General features: G+C 43.1%; 1 protein-coding gene across 3 annotated transcripts in view; it reads left to right on the forward strand.

Annotated features, from left to right (window-relative positions):
- Itsn1 (intersectin 1) overlaps positions 1-16,222 on the forward strand; it is a 188,141-nt gene that overhangs the window by 38,910 nt on the left and 133,009 nt on the right. For 2 of the 3 annotated variants that reach the window (XM_029470690.2, XM_085832140.1), the window contains exons 2-3: positions 14,067-14,126; positions 15,393-15,485. In XM_029470690.2, coding sequence (XP_029326550.1) covers positions 14,099-14,126; positions 15,393-15,485 — 121 coding nt within the window. In that variant the 5' untranslated portion in view covers positions 14,067-14,098. Of the gene's footprint in view, positions 1-14,066; positions 14,127-15,392; positions 15,486-16,222 lie in introns of those variants that run through there. The other variant, XM_085832141.1, reaches the window with a different exon arrangement.

Genomic DNA, 16,222 nt, shown 5'->3' on the forward strand with positions numbered 1-16,222 from the left:
CCTCACCCCTCACCCTTCTCCTTCTCTTTCAAGAAGGGAGAGGCCCCACCTGGTACCAGCCCACCCTGGTTGGTACATCACGTCACTGCAGGATTGGGTACATTCTCTCCCACGGAGGCCAGACAAGACAGCCCAGTTAGGGAGCAAGTTCCACAGACAGGCAGCCCGGTCAGGGATAGCCCCGCTGCAGTTGTTGGGGGGCCTTCCTGGAGATCAAGCTGCACACCTGCTACACCACGCGGGTGGCCTAGGTCCAGCCTGTGGACCAGCCTCTTTGGTTGGTGGGTCAGGCTCTGAAAGCCCCCAAGTGTCCAGGTTAGTTGATTCTCTTGGCCTTCTTGTGGAGTTCCTGTCTGCTCCAGATCCCTCAATTCTACCCCAACTCTTCCACAAGACTCCCTAAGCTTCCTCCAATGTTTGGCTCTCGGCCTCTGCATCTGTTTTGGTCAGCTGCTGGGTGGAACCTCTCAGAGGACAGTTATGCTAGGGTCTTGTTTGCAGAGTATCATTAATAGTGTCAGGGATTGGTTCTTGCCCATGGGATGGGTCTCGCAGTTGTGCTTATTGTTGGTTGGCCATTCCTTCAGTCTCTCATATCTTTTCTGTTCTTTCTTAAAGAAAAGAATGCAGCCCCTGGTGGTGCTGACAGTAGGGTGTGCTTCAGTTTTTCTCTTATTTTCCCAACTCCAAATTGATTGATGTATATTTTGATCAAGTAAAGTGGGAATAATTATTGGAATCTGTATCCATTGCCTGCTAAGGTGATCTGAATTTCTGTTGTAATTTGGTGATGCAAATGCTTTGAACTTTAGTTCTAAACCTTTCAAGAAGAGATAAAGCAGGCTGGATTGATGGCTCAGCAGTTAAGATCAGTGACTGCTCTTCTAGAGGTTCTGAGTTCAATTCCCAGCAACCACATGGTGGCTCATAACCATCTGCAATGGGATCCGACACCTTCTTCTGGTGCGTCTGAAGAGAGCGGCAGTGTACTCATATACAATAAGTGTTAGGCAGAGCAGCACATCTGTGAAGAATCAACTCACTCGGTGTAATGTTTGCAACTTCTCCATTATGTATCTATTACATATTCACTGCATAGCCTCACTCTAATCCCAGTGACTACTGATTTCCCTAAGGTCCATATAATTCGAGGGACTGTTCTCAAGTATTTTATAATTATTGGCTCATTTTTGGAGATTTTTTTTCTTGGTTTTTCAAGGAGATTTATTTTTATATATGTGTCTTTTCATGTTTGTGCACACATGCTCAGGGAAGCCACACAGGTCACCAGATCGCCTGGAGCTGGAGTTAGAGGCAATTGTGAGCCACTGATGTGGATGCTGGCATCTGACTCAGGTACTCTGTAAGAGCTCCGTGTGCTCTAACCATGGGGCAGCGCTCCATTCCCAGTTGGCTCATTTATTTATTTTATGTATATGAGTACACTTTAGCTGTACAGATAGTTGTGAGCCTTCATCTGGTTGTTGGACCTCTGCTCGCTCCAGGCAACCCCGCTTGCTCTGGCCCAAAGTTTTATTTATTTATTATATGTAAGCACACTGTAGCTGCCTTCAGACACACTAGAAGAGGGCATCAGATCTCATTAGAGATGGTTGTGAGCCACTGTGTGGTTGCTAGGATTTGAACTCAAGACCTTCAGAAGAGCAGTCAGTGCTCTTACCTGCTGAGCCATCTCACCAGCTCATTTGGCTCATTTATAAAGGCTGTACTCTCCTTGCCTTTTACTGTGCTCCATCAGCCTGTGTGCATTGTGTCTTCTGTGCTGTAGCTGAGCTGGGACTTCAAGACCTTTAGGGCACTGTGTTCCCAGTTTCTGCAGCTAAGCTGTACTCCACGCTGGGTTACTGGTCTGAGTTTTCACAAAACAAAAACAAAACAAAACAAATCCCAACATGAAAGTATAGAGAGTGCCTTTTGAATGTTCCCTTACAGTGACTTTACTTGCTTAGAAAATGGTTTTTCACAGCCTCTCCCTGTCTCTGCCTCTTATGATTCCAAATGATAACAAGGGCTCCAAAGATGAGACTGTCAAGATCCACTTTCTCCTGAGCAGACACTCCTGGGTCTCTTTCTGTCTCCCCTCATTTGTCATATGTCTGTTGCAGCTGTGTTCTGTTCCCCAGGGAAGTCTCTTCTTCAAATATTAGAATAAGGGTAATTTAGAAGAACCAAAGTTAGAGTCTGCTGGTTGCAGTGCTCGAGGCAGGACACCCAGCAGTTCTTTGTGGGAGGTAAGCTGCAAGAAAGATGCCAGTGAGTGTTGCCAAGTGACATGCCAGCAGCTGGACCTGACAGTGCTGGACAGCAGACCTTCCTGTCTCCTAGGGACTTCCCATAGACTCCTTCCTCAAGCCCCCCTGACACACACACATTCTGGGGGGGAAGGCCTGAGCATTCACTGGTCCTCCAGATACAATGGCTCTAATCACCTCGTCCCTACCCCTTTTAATTAAGCCTCCCTCTACTCTGCAGTTTTTGAGCTAATTTGTAATCTCTGTGTGTTCCTTTGCAGCACATGTAGAAGCCACGTGACTAGACGGCATTGATCAGGATGCTATATGTTTGGGAGCTGTCAGTTCCTTTGTCTGTTTATTGTCTGACTTTTCTCTGCGTTTCTAAAGAGCTTTGTATACCTTCTGCCTGTGTGTAATCTTATGGGTGACTTTCTGCTCTTTGTTCCTCTGCTCAAATAGCTGTCACCGAGTGGAATGTTTCTCACTTACTGGGCAGGGTACAGTCGCCTCTGTTTCTGCTTACTGCAGACTCTATCTAAAAGATTAGGGCTTTTCTTTCAAGATGTTTTGTGTATTTGTTCTTTACAGTTTCACATGGGTTCACTGTGTGTTCCGGACCCCTCCTTCACTCCTGTTTCCCTACTGTCACCACAAATATCCTTTTCCTACTTAGATTTGGTTTTGTTAATTGACCCACAGAATTTAACCAGGCCTGTCTATGTGACCTTGAATTTGGAACAAGCTATCAGAGCCTGAGTTTACCATCACTATACACCTGGCTACTCTGCCCCCCAAGTCCAGACTCTGTTGTTTGCTGATCCATCAGCAATAAGTAGTAGGGCCCTGAGTCACTTGCCCTTCCTCTGCTGTTAGGAGGCCCGACTTCTACACCAGTGTACACTGCTGCTGGGAGTTCATGGTTTCAGTATTCTATTTTGTAGGTCCTTTGACTTTTACAACTTTATCTATTCTATCTGTCCATTTCTCTGTCTCTCCCTACTATAGATCAAACGCAGGGCCTCTTGTATGTGAGACACGTGCTCTTTATCACTGACCCATAACTTCAGCCTCTTATCATTTCTTAGATGGATAATTTCATAGTCCTAATACTATGACTGACTTTTTCTGCTGAGCTCCTGCATTTTCGAGCCAGCCAACCTTTTTTAGGGGTCACTCCTTTAATTGTCCATGCTGCTGTGCTACTGTAAACTCGGGTATCAGGAGAAAGCATATAAACATAGTCCACTTGTAATTGATTGCTTTTTAAAAAAAGATCCCCTAACTCCTGGCCTGTGTCATGTCCCTGTGGGAAGCTACGGGGGAAGGTTGCCAGTTAGAAGACAGCCTGAGCTACAGAGAGACCCTGCCTTAAAATACCATGAATTGGAGACATAGCTCAGTGATGAGCGCTTCACTGGCTTGCTCCAAGCCTGTACGCCCCTGGTTTGGATTCCCAGTTCTGCAGACCTGCGGGGATAGGTTGTTCCTAGGTGGGAGAGCATGTGCTGGCTTGGTGTGAGGCCGCAGTGTGTCAGGGCCTCCACTGCCGCCCTCCACCTCCCCATTTGTGGCCTTGGCTGATGATAGTGGTGACGGGCTTCCTTGTGCATATGAGGGGATTATTTTGTAAAGATTATTTAAAAGGATATGTAATTATTAAGATTTCTTTGAGGGAATTGCTGCCAATAACTAAGTGAAAGCTTAATATGTGTTCACAATCTACTTTAGTCTTTGAATCATTAAGCCAAAATTAGCCCTCTTTGAACATATTAGAAGTGTAGTAATTATATGAACTATATAATTATTGATTTTCAAGTATGTTTGGATTCTATTGTATAATTTTCAAAAAAAATTAAAAGTTTCAAACTTTCAGGAAGATTATCAAATCAGTAAGATTATCAAAAATAACATACCTGTTTTAAAAACTATTTAGAATTATTTGATATAAATACGGTTTAAAAGGTTGTAATTACACCAGTAATTTTCACTAGAAATTTTATTCCTCGTTACTAAAATTTGCCTACATTAAGTTGTCAAATTTAGAATTTATGTGCTAGAAACCAAATTCCCACTTGCACACTTAAATTTTTAAAGTTATTTAAAATGTATGTTCATCTGTATTTATGACAGCCAGACATTGCAAATCAAGTGACAAATTTTATTTCAATATGTTTTTACCATTACAAATGGTACTTTATAAGTAGTATTATCAACATTTGGAACTTTAGTGTAAATACCAGAACTCATAGATCAGTATTTATCCTTTTAACTTTCAGTAATTATCCCTTCTTTCCAAAGCTAAAATGAGAAGATTAAAGACTTCTCAGACATATTCTAGAAATAGTTTAATAATTTTAACATCATCCAAACTTTGAAAAGCACTGTTTCTCCAGTTCTAGTATTTAGTTTATTTGTTTTCTGTTTTGTTTACATAGATATAGGAGTGTTTGCCTCACTCAAGATCTCTAAGCCCAGGCTAATATGTAGCTGGCCTAGCATGTTCAAGACCTGGGGCTTGATCCCTAGCAATGCTCTCTGCCCAGAAATTTGAAGCTTGCATGTTTATGGTTTTAGACATTTCTCAAAGCATATACTTTGTGTTCCATTCAGAAGAGAACAGTTTCATTTTCCTTGGCTATTAATAGGGCTCTCCGTCCTCTCCTCAGTTCTCTGGATTCACTGCTGTTATCTCCAGTCCCTTTTCATGGACAGTTATGCTGTGGACATGCTTGTGAGCTAGAAATAGTTAAAAAGAATTTTTGTTTATTTGTTTTATGTTTTTTGAGAAATGGTTTCTCTGCCCTGGTTGTCCTGGAACTCACTCTGTAGATCAGGCTGACCTTGAACTCACAGATCCACCTGCCTCCGACTCCCAAGTGCTGGACTAAAAGGCGTGCGCCAGCACCACCTGGTCAGTAGAATTACTATTTTTGAACAAGATATCTAGCTTCCATATATCAAATGCTTACAGTTTCTGAAAGTGCCCCCATCCCCATCCAAGAAGTAAGCGCTTCTGATTTATAAGCCGGTTATTCTAATGATCTTACATTGCCTCTTCCTCAGTCCCTTCTGTGGTGTGCTATGACACTTGATAGGCCTTAGGGGTTCTTTTTTTCCCCTCTATTCTGTTGTCGGGTCTTCATTGCTTGTACTAGTGTCCCTGGCAGCACATGGCTCCACCCTGACTGGCTTCCAAGACTCAGTACTTTCTGATTGATCAAGTTCTTATTCCTGAAAGGTTTTGATCACCAGCTGAGAGACCACATTGAGTTCCTCCTTCTTCCGGCATTTGCTGTGCTGTACGCCTGTCTATACGGTGTCCTCATGTAGCACTTTGATGGACTCACAGGCCCACAGTAGAAATAAATTGGCTAATTACAGATCAGATGGTCTTTAATTTCTCAGTAGTTCTTTTTGATGCTTAACTGTCCCTACACATGCACACACATTTTTGTAATAACTATCCTTTATTGATTGACTTAAACTCTTGAGTAAGAAGGGGCAAGCTAGTAAATCCTCAACTAAACTGACCATTCTCTCCATTCAGAGAGGGCGTTGAGTTGTCCTTTGAATGAGATAAGACCTACAAGTTAGCTTGTAGACAGTCTTAAAATGTTTCCATCGCTCCAGCCTGTGCAAGCAGGGAGGGCAGAATCTGTTCTTCCACAGCCCAGGGAAACAAGCCAGACATCGTAGTAGGTGCTGCAGCTCTGACACTGGGAGGCAGGGAGAGCCTGGCAGGCTGTGCCCGGGCCTCCATATGCACGCTCACCACATACACTCGTACATACTTATACACACACGCGCGTGAAAACCCCTGATTCTACCTTCAGTTTATATGTTGTCTTTAGAAAATCCTTCAGTTGTCCCATGAGATGTCTCGTTTTATTAAGACATTTTATACATCATCATCATCATACTATGTTCACATTCCACCATACAAGTGCATTGGTTTTCCCCCCAGATGCAGCCCTAAGGTCGCACCACCTCAACACTGCCACACTGCGGACCGGTGACAGCTGTGTAGCTTAAGATGGCCGGGTTTATCAACGTTCTGCTGTTTTCCCAGTAGCACTTGCGAGGGTGTAGCTCCACCATATCCTTGCCAACACAGCATGGTCAGACGTGTTCCAGTGAGACTTGCAGCAGAGTGTGTTTTCTGCTTGGCTGACCTGTTGAACATCCTTTGTGTTGCGTTGAGTTATGAGAGTCCTCTGTGTATGCTGGACACATGCAGAAGTGTTTAGTATTTTAATCTTTGCTATCTTTTAAAGAATTTTTTAAATACTCATGAAGGCCAATTTACCAGTTTTTCTTTTTCTAAATATGCTTTTTCCAGTCATAAGAAACTAGCCCAAGGTGTGAGCATATCTTCCAATTTCTAAAACCATTTGTTTGTTTGTTTGTTTGTTTGTTTGTTTGAAGCTTGTGTGGCTTTCTATCTGGTTCAGTGGCACATTTTAAATTAATCTTTGTGTTAGATGATTTGGGTTAGTTAGGTTTGGGTCAGTGTTCTCTTGTTTATTCTTCAGAGATGCCTGCACGGTTGGTCTTGCTATGTTGAAAAGGCTTGTTTTAAGTTGCCTGTGCAACTTTGCCAAAAATCAGTTGGCAAACAGGTATGGCTGCCCTGGGCAGCAGTTCAGAGGTTCTTGACTCTTTCCTTGCAGTGAGTCTTGGAATTGGTCAGCACAGACACCCCAATTGTACTCTTTAAACTCTCGGTGGCCCTTCTGTTTCTGTACAGTTATCAATGCCAGCTTCTTGCCAGTTCCCACTCAAAGGCTTGGAATTTTGGTTCAGATTGCTTGAAATACTCAGGTCTGTTGGAAGAGGATTGCTGTTCTAACAAATTGAACCTTAGAGTTTTTGGTGGTATCTTTCCGCTGTTTAGCTCTTCAGTTTTTCTTAGCAGTGTTTCGATAATTTCAATATAGAGGACTAATGTTTGTTTTGTTTTAGACAGCCTCTCACCTATGTATTGCAAACTAGATTACCATGAGACACATCCTGCCCTAGGCTCCTTAGTGCTAAGATTGCAGGTGTGTACACCACGAGTCATTTCTTTCATGTAATTTATACTGAGTAAAGTTAGAGTTTGTGGTGCAACTCAAAATATGATTGTTTTTCTTTAAACAAAACTTTTTAGAATGATTTAGTGTTTAAGTATTTGCCTGCTGATCCATCTCTTCTAACCTGGAGTTGTTACTCTTATTTTCACTTTATACTTATTGCTTTGCCAGTATGAAAGAATTCTGCTAATTTTTATTTATTACATCTACCTTTTACTATGCAACTCTATTAAGTTTGCTTACTGTTGTCTTCTAGATTTTCTAGAGTTCACTGTTAAATTGTGTGCCTGTGTGTGTGTGCAGTGTGTGTGTGTGTGTGTGTGTGTGTGTGTGTGTATCAGAGAACAGCTTGCTAATGCTGCCTCTCTCTTTCTGCTGTAGGGTCCTGAGTATCTCGCTTGGGTCCTTGGGCTTGGCTACAGGTCCTCTTACCCAGTGAGCCTCTTGCAAGCCCTGCTGAACTTTTCATAGATTCCGTCTCTCCTTTTGAAGAGGCTTCCTACTAATTCTGTTTCACTGAGAGGTTTTTAAAAATCATTAGTAAATGTTTATGAGTGTTTATGAAAAACTCTCTTCTGAATCCATGGGAATCATGATGTGGGCTTACTGCTTTATGCTGTCAATAAGATATATTAATTCATTTTCAAGTGTTTTATCCTTTTTATATGCTACCATGGTTTAAATTGTGTTTCATGAGTGGCTCTGCATCTGTACTCTCTAGGGATCTTGCTGTGCCCTTATTTTGTGCTGTCTGGATTTTGTGTTAGAGACAAGGGATGAATAGCAAGTGATGCCTCCTGTTTGAAAAAGTGGACGTGACTTGTGTTTTTCTTCCTTCTATGTTTGATAGAACTCAGTAGTGACACCAGTGGAGGTTACGGCTTTCTTTTCTGGAAATTTCTTTTTCATAAGGTTTTCTGTAACAAACACAAGAGGGTTCAAAAGGTGTGATTCTCCTTGTGTACACACAGTGGCTGTAATTAACTTGTAAGAAGTCTGTCATCTCCCCATCCCTTGTCAGCATTTCTAGCTTTCCTCTCTTAATTGTAGATTTGGTCATCATGATCTGCACCTCTAGACAATTTACATCGTCCTTGTCCATTTTATTTAAAGAACCAGATTTTAAATTTCCTTTTTAAAATGTCTTTTCTGTTTATATTTTTATTATTTGTTCTACTTCTGGTTCATGTTGGTTTTCTTTTTCTGCTTCATTTCATGATGCTGCGTCAGTATTTCTAGCTATGCTGCTGTGCAGAAATTTCCATTCTTTTTAAGCTGGGTTTCTCTTTGTCTGTAGAGAACATGAATCTTCCATCCCGCTTACCTCTCTTATGTGTCCTTCTGTCCCATGGGAAGAATGGCGGACACTTCCTCCAAGGACTTTTGTTATCGGGGATTTGGCACATGTCGATTTTATTTTGTTTTTTAGAGTTTATTGACAAAACATTTTCTCATTGTGACCAAACACCTGATAAGAGACAATGAGAGAAAAGTTTTATTTTGCAGTTGGGCGTGGCCACCAGAGTATGGAGCGGCTGGTCACTGGATGTCCATAGTTGGGAAGTGAAGAGAAGGACATTTGTGCTCACCTTACCTCTCTTTTACCCTAGATGCCAGCCATGGGGTGCTCTAAGCCATATCTAGGATGGGTCTAGAAGTCTTGGTTAATCTAGCCTAGACATTTCCTCAAAATGATGCCTGGAATTTTGTGTCCTGACTGATTGTAGATCCCACCTGCAATCTCTGTTGCAGTCAGTATTAACCATTACAATGTCAGAACGTTAATCCTACCCTAGAGGTGCTCTCTTCAATAGAGTGCTGCTGACTGTGGGTTTCTCCTCCTGTCTGAGTCACTTAGCACTCTTAGTTCCCTGTGTCTAGTCGGGCTTTATTCTTCCCCCAGCTTTCAAGACTAGTTGTGTGCCACCCTAATTGTCTTGTAAGTCTGAGCGTAGTGTGATACATTCACAGACTTTGGTGCTCTTGTCTGGTTTCTTCTTTCTTGTCTTCCCCACACTCTGCATGCTCCATGGGGCCTTTTCTGTTTGTCTCTCGTCCTGAAACACTGGATTTCTGTTGGAGTTTTGATCTCTGCACCTCAGTTCACTCCCTAGCTCCCTGTCTGGTCTCACCCTGGAGCAAGGCTCATGGGGAACAGAATTGGGGGAACTTGATTTCCCTCATAACCCGTCTTGTCTTGGGGAGCCAGCCTTGTGTGCTTTGAACAGAGGCTTGGTCTTGATGAGGGCCTGCAGCAGGCTTCAGTAGCCACAGCAGAGCTGGAGCCCAGACTTGCGACATAGTGCATGTCAGATCTAATAGTAAAAGGGTACCTGGTGTTGTGCTTGCTTGTAGTCCCTGCTAAGGAGGCTGAGGTGGTACAGTGGAAATACCACGGAGGTACAGCCACAGATTGCCCAGGCATTGGAAGGTGTGCAGGAGGCTTCCAGACCTGTTCTTAGTCCAGCTTTTGACTGTTAAGTTAGTGAATACCTTCATTCTCTCCCCACAGTGGTTTGATTTTTATTAGATAGATTCTATAATAGCCGGCTATGGTTAATGACCATAAGAGCCCCAAGCTGTAGTTAAGAAGTGGAAGAGAGAGAAAGCCTTATCGCAGATGTTGGATGCAGGGTGGAGTCTGCACTTGTTCAATTGACCCTTCACAGATGCTCAGCTCAGGGCAAGTAGACACAGCTACCAGAAGTGCTAGGGTATGAATTTAATCTAGCATTGGTCACAGTCTTTCTTTCTGTCAGCTCTCTCTACTTCCCCTTCATCTTACATGCTGTTTTGGGGGAGAGAACTCTAGAGGATGGAAATTCATTTCTGTGATAAACAGCAATTATTCTTAGGTTCTTGGACGGGAACTGATACTAATTATACTTTGGCCATAAGAGTTCTGTTTGGTTTTGATTCTCTCAAGGAGCTGTGAAATATTTAAAGGAAGGCATACATCAGGTGTGCATAAAAATATGAACAATGAATATAAGCTTACTTTTAAAATTAGTATGCTTTTTAATACCCATATATAATAGCAAATATTAAGAGTATACTGAGTGGGGCAGTGGTGACACACTCCTTCAATCCCAGCACTTGGGAGGCAGAGGCGGGCGGATTTCTGAGTTCCAGGCCAGCCTGGTCTACAGAGTGAATTCAGGGTTCAGGACAGCCAGGGCTACTCAGAGAAACCCTGTCTAGAAAAACAAAAACAAGAGAGAGAGAGAGAGAGAGAGAGAGAGAGAGAGAGAATACTGATTATAACTCAATTGAGAACAAATGTTTGATTTATTCAAACTCATCTCTAATATTTTCCTGGTCATATTTCAGTTTTATATGTATATTTCCATCATTTTTATATTGTGCTATTTTAAGAGTTTTGTAATTTCTAGGAAGGTAGATAGATCCCTTTCCTCAAAATTTGTTGTTTTATTGTACATGAAACCTAGCTGCAGGGCTGGTGAGATGGCTCAGCAGTTAAGAGCGCTGACTGCTCTTCCTAAGGTCCTGAGTTCAAGTCCCAGCAACCACATGGTGGCTCACAACCATCTCTAATGAGATCTGACACCCTCTCCTGGAGTGTCTGAAGACAGCTACAGTGTACTTACATATAATAAATAAATATTTTCTGCATTGTTTACTACAGTAAAGGCCTAGAATAACTTAATAGTAGCTAACATGTCACTGTAATTCAGTGGTGTTGGAGAAGGCGGGGTAGGATGCTAACTTGCTTAGCATTCATGAGGCTCAGATTCAATACCCAGCACCCAAAGAAAAAAGAAAAGTCCAGAATGTCAACAAAAGGAAAAGTATGTGATTGCTTCATTAGTGACTAAGGAAAAAAACTTCTAAAAAATTAGCATCCATTCCTTAATAAAAACCTTAAGCAAACTGGGAGTTCAGAGACCACTGAAGGCACAACAAACTCCCCACTGGACTGTCAACTTCTGACAGTCATAGGTGCTTCGGACACCGAGGCTATGTGAGGGAGGACAGAGATAGATAGGAGCTTCATTTCCAGATGAAACACATCTAGTAAACCTAAGATGTTTGCAAAAGAAATGAATTGGCCCAGAAAGTGAAGTCTGCAGTCTCTGGGCACCAAGGGGTTAATAATTTGCCTTTGCTTTGCAGTAGACGGTGGAGGACCGAGCTTACACATACGAACAGCATATTTTCTAGTGTGTTGAGTTGTTTCACTTGGCTTTAGAAATTCTGAGCTGAGCGTTTTTGGAAAAATGGCTAAGAAAGTGTGTGACCTGTCACTCACACAAGCCTAGTATGAGAGTTGGGTGAGAGAACACATGCTAAAAGCTGCTGGGAAAAGATGATGACACGTGCAGGTACGCCGGGAAGAGAGGGCCGCTGGCAGACCTCTGCTTAAGTCTGGAGCCTTGGCCACAGGTGTGTTCTGTTTTCTTGCCTTAATCGGAATCAACGTGTCACTCATTCAGAAGACTAGCACTAGAAAACAACAGAAGAGTCTAACGAATTCCCATAGAGCACGCATGGTTCATCTCATGAATGATCAAGGAAAATAACGATTAGACCTTACAGCAAAGGGGGCTCCGGCCATCTTGTCTGAATGATGGGAGAGGGTCCCACAGGCCGCAGTTCAAATTGGTAATTCTTTCAATTTCCCTGTTCGTGTTGGGACCATCCCACAGCTAGGTCTCTTCTCTGGGAGAGAGGGCTGAAGGAAGGTCTGAGAATCAAAGGGCCACTATGTGACTGCACGTTCTGTGTAGGGCCCTTACCATAGTCTAAGGCAGCATGAAGATGGATGGTGCCACAGCCTTCTCCCCCTACCCAGCTTCTCTGCTGAAGGTGAGCTGGTTTGAGGATGCTGACATTTGGAAGTGTCCTAAGGAGGCAAGTCAGTCTACCTGATTGTCTCTTAGCGTACATACCTCCCACCCAGCCTACTGCCTTGCTGTTAATGTAAAGGAGAATCCAGGCATCACCAAGAGTTGCACTCACAGCAGCCAGGCAGCCAGTGACAGAGGAGGAACCAGGTGAACCAAATGGCGCAAAAGACAAGAAAACTAAGTCAGACGTCTGGTGTCATTATCACTATACAGAGGCCGAGTACTAGGAATAGGTAGGAGCGGTAAACAGGAAAGAACTTCCAGGGCTTCAGCAGATGCTTGGAGGAAACGCCACACACTGAGTGTGAGGTGCAGTAAGGCAAGAGGACATCATGTTTTACATTTCTCTACACTTTGTTGCTGTTGTTACGCTATTGAGATGGTGTCTTCACTTTACAGGGCTTCGCTCCCTTGACTCATGATTCTCCTGCTTCCTCTTTCTATGTATGTGCTGGTCTTAGGCACACACTACCATATCTGACTGAACTTACCTAAAGATTTTAATGAATGCTTCTCCTCCTCTCGGCTGGAAATTTACTGTAACAGAATTAGATGAGGTCTGCGTCAGTTACTTTTCTGTTGATCTGATTAGACATCATCACCGAAGCAGCTTATAGAAGAAAAGCTTCATTTTGGCTTACGTTTCCAGAGGGATAAGAGTCGTGATGGCAGAGGGGAGGAATGGTGGCTGGCACAGGAAGCAGGCAGGGTGCAGGTGTGATGGTTGGAACAGGAAGTGGAGCATTTACATCTTGACAGACTTGGCAAAGGACAAGAGTAGAAATGGGGAGAACCTTTAAACTCTGAAGTCCTGTCCCAAGTTACATACTTCTGCCAGCAAGGCCACACCTAACTCCCCGAACATCACCACTAACTGGAGACTAAATCCACTCAAATTCAAACCCACCACAGACCAGAAGAAAAATAGCCATTAAGTCTGAGGTTAGTATTTGGGGAAGAGGACTTTGTCTCCGTTGGCTGTTGATGGACTGCTGCACTTAATGCCTGCTGGGAAAGTTTGCAGCCCGAGTTGACATTTTTGGCAGGCATTGCTGAATGTGTAGTATGTAAATGTTTCTTGAGGTTTTGTTTTGAGAAGAGCTTCACGAAGCTCAGTCTGGCTTTAAACTCACTAAACTCTTGCCTTCACCTTCTAAATGCTGTGGTTCAGGCCCAGGAAGTGTCTCATAATGAGTATCTTAAAGAGTCCCCCTTATTACTGTGTGCACACAGGCAGACTGTGTGAGTGTGGAGGTCAGAGGAGCTCGGTGACGAAGTTGTTCCCCCTTCCACCTTTATGTAGGTGCGGGAATCAAGCTCAGGCTGTCAGACTTGCACTGTTGGGTGGTGAGCGCTTTTAGCCACAGAGCCACCCTGACCCTGTCCCTCACAGTCCTCATGGAGCAATTGAGTGTTATTCTTACTGGGCACGGCTGTGGCATTTGTTGCCCTGTTCTAATCACCCCCCTCTTTGTTGTTTTCCCTTTGTCTGCAGTGCAGGGTGTAATGCACAGGGCTGTGCGTGACTAGAAGAGCTGTATGCCTGCACAGCGCGCCCCTCATATTCAGTGCTCAGTGAGAATCCTTTAGTGGTGGTGTATATAGACAGTTAAGATAAGCTAAACCGTATCACATACAACACTGGAGATTAAATAGCTAGCCATGCAGAAGCTACCTGTGACAGCCCCCGAGCTTCCATATTGTTTCTGGCACTGAGAATCTATCCGGGGAATGGGGCCCTTTCATTGTGACTGTCACTTGCAGCTGTGTACTCTAGCTCAGGTGTTGGCGTTAAGATTAAAGACAGCACGTTAGCGGGTATACACAGACCTGAAGTTTTCTTAAACTCACATTTTACGTTTTAATTACAGGCGTCGATCAGCAAGGTGAACGTAATAGAACCATGGCTCAGTTTCCCACACCTTTCGGTGGTAAGTTTTCAAGGTTTCTTTCTTAATATAAGTTGGGGCCATATTTTAAGACTTTACAATGATGGGAAATTTCAAGTGAATTAATAAGTTGAATTGGGCTAAGCTGTAGCTTAGGGGTAGAGCTCTTGCCTAACTAACATTCATGAAATCCTATGTTCAATCTTCATTACCACAAAACCAAGCCAACTTACATAGAGAAAATTACGCAGTCAACCCTCATCTTATTTCACGAGATGCTTGGGTGATTAGGACTCAACTTTGTTTCTTTGGGTTGTTTTGAAGTAACTTTAAGACATCTTAGCCTCTCATTGCTGAAAATTTTAGTGTGTTTATTTACTAAATGATAAAAACTGAAGTATAATACCCTTACCAAGCCTCTAAAATTTAGGTATAAATTATAGCTATAAAATTTACCTTATGTCCACGTAGGCTTTAGGCAACTTGTCATTGTCTTTGTTCAAATAGAAACCCAGACAAGGTGGGTAGAGGCCTCGGTCCTTGCTCTGAGGTGGTGCACCCCTCCACATGTTGGTGGCATGGCCTTAATGGATCATGTTGTGCTCTCTCAAAGCCTGCATTTGAAGCAGCCATCTTTGCTGTTTGAAAATCATCAGTCAGGGTCAAACGTTCTTCTGGCTGGGTTACAATCGTTATTTGTGCGTGCCTTGTATTTTCTTTTGTCAGTGCTGGGGACTAAGCCCAGCTGATGTACGCTAGGATTTTTTTAGGAGACCAGGGACTAAAATGTTTATTACCTACATACATATATCTATGCATACGTACTTTGGTCATTAGTTTTATCAGAAAATTCATTCTTAGAAGCAACTTTAATGAGGCACAATTGAGACATCATACAAGTGACTCACTTTAAACGTACCGTTTGGTGATCATCAGTACATTTGCAAAGTTGTACAACCATTACCAGACATTTGAATATTTTTATAGAATCTCAGAAGACTCTAATTGTGCTGTACCACCACCAACAACCACAATGACTTTTTTTTTTTAATGCTCCTCTTAGATTTTTGTAATTTTTACCTGTGACATTTTAGGCACCTGAAATCAGAGTTTAGGTATCAGTAACCTACGACTGTTAGTTTTCTGTAAGTAATTACTGATTTCCTAGGTTTTCATATGCGTCTAACTGTAGAGTGACAGGGCATGCTTACAGCACAGCAACAGAACGTTAGAGAGCTGTGGACACCGTGTGCCTGACACCTTGCTTTCCTCGGTGAACCGTTGTGTCTTCTTGCCTTTGGACTGCAGGTAGCCTGGATGTCTGGGCCATAACTGTGGAGGAAAGGGCCAAGCATGACCAGCAGTTCCTTAGCCTGAAGCCGATATCGGGATTTATTACTGGTATGTATCGATCGCCATCCATACATTCCTACCGAGCAGCAGGAAATCCGTTAGGCAGAGTGGAAAGGGCGCATGTGATCAGCGGGGCATTTCATCCATTTTGCCCTAATTTTGAACCTGTATCTTTGTTCTTACTTCTTTTTAAAACTTTGTCATCATCATGGTGTGTGTGTTTAGGTGGTGAGGGCAGAGGAGACTGTAGGTCAGTCCTCTCCTTCTGTCTTCCCATGGCTGTCAGCAACCCAGCTCAGGACCTTGGCTCAGCAGGCTCCCGCCCTTACCCAGAGCCTCTCTCAAACCTGGCAGGCTTTACTGAGTGTCAGCTCAGTGATTTGGACCTTCCTTCTGGTGGGAATTGGTTTTAGTCAGAGGATCACACTGTTTAAATTAGGGTAGGAAGGGTGCCCTGGAGCAAAGTTCAGAAAACGGCAGACAGCAAACACTTTCTAAGGATTTCATTGCTGTCCCTGGAAGTCCCTTGTGTGCATGTCTGTGACCTTGGCTGTTTAGTCACAGTTCACCAGTTCTGGACAGAAAGTGGGCAGGGCTTCCTTGGAGGTGCTTTTTATTTGTGTGCACGAAAGATCTCCAGTTGCCTGATTGGCAGAATTCATTTATGCATTCTTGCCCATTCTGTGTCAGTACTTACAGTATCAACATTCAGAGTAAAAGCTTTTTCTAAAGTATGGCTTGTCTATCTTTTTAGCTGAGGCATCTGCTGTGTGTGCCTTGTTGTA

Source organism: Mus caroli, unplaced genomic scaffold, assembly GCF_978045245.1.
Source record: "Mus caroli unplaced genomic scaffold, Mus_caroli_1 scaffold_17, whole genome shotgun sequence".
Taxonomy (NCBI): Eukaryota; Metazoa; Chordata; class Mammalia; order Rodentia; family Muridae; genus Mus; species Mus caroli.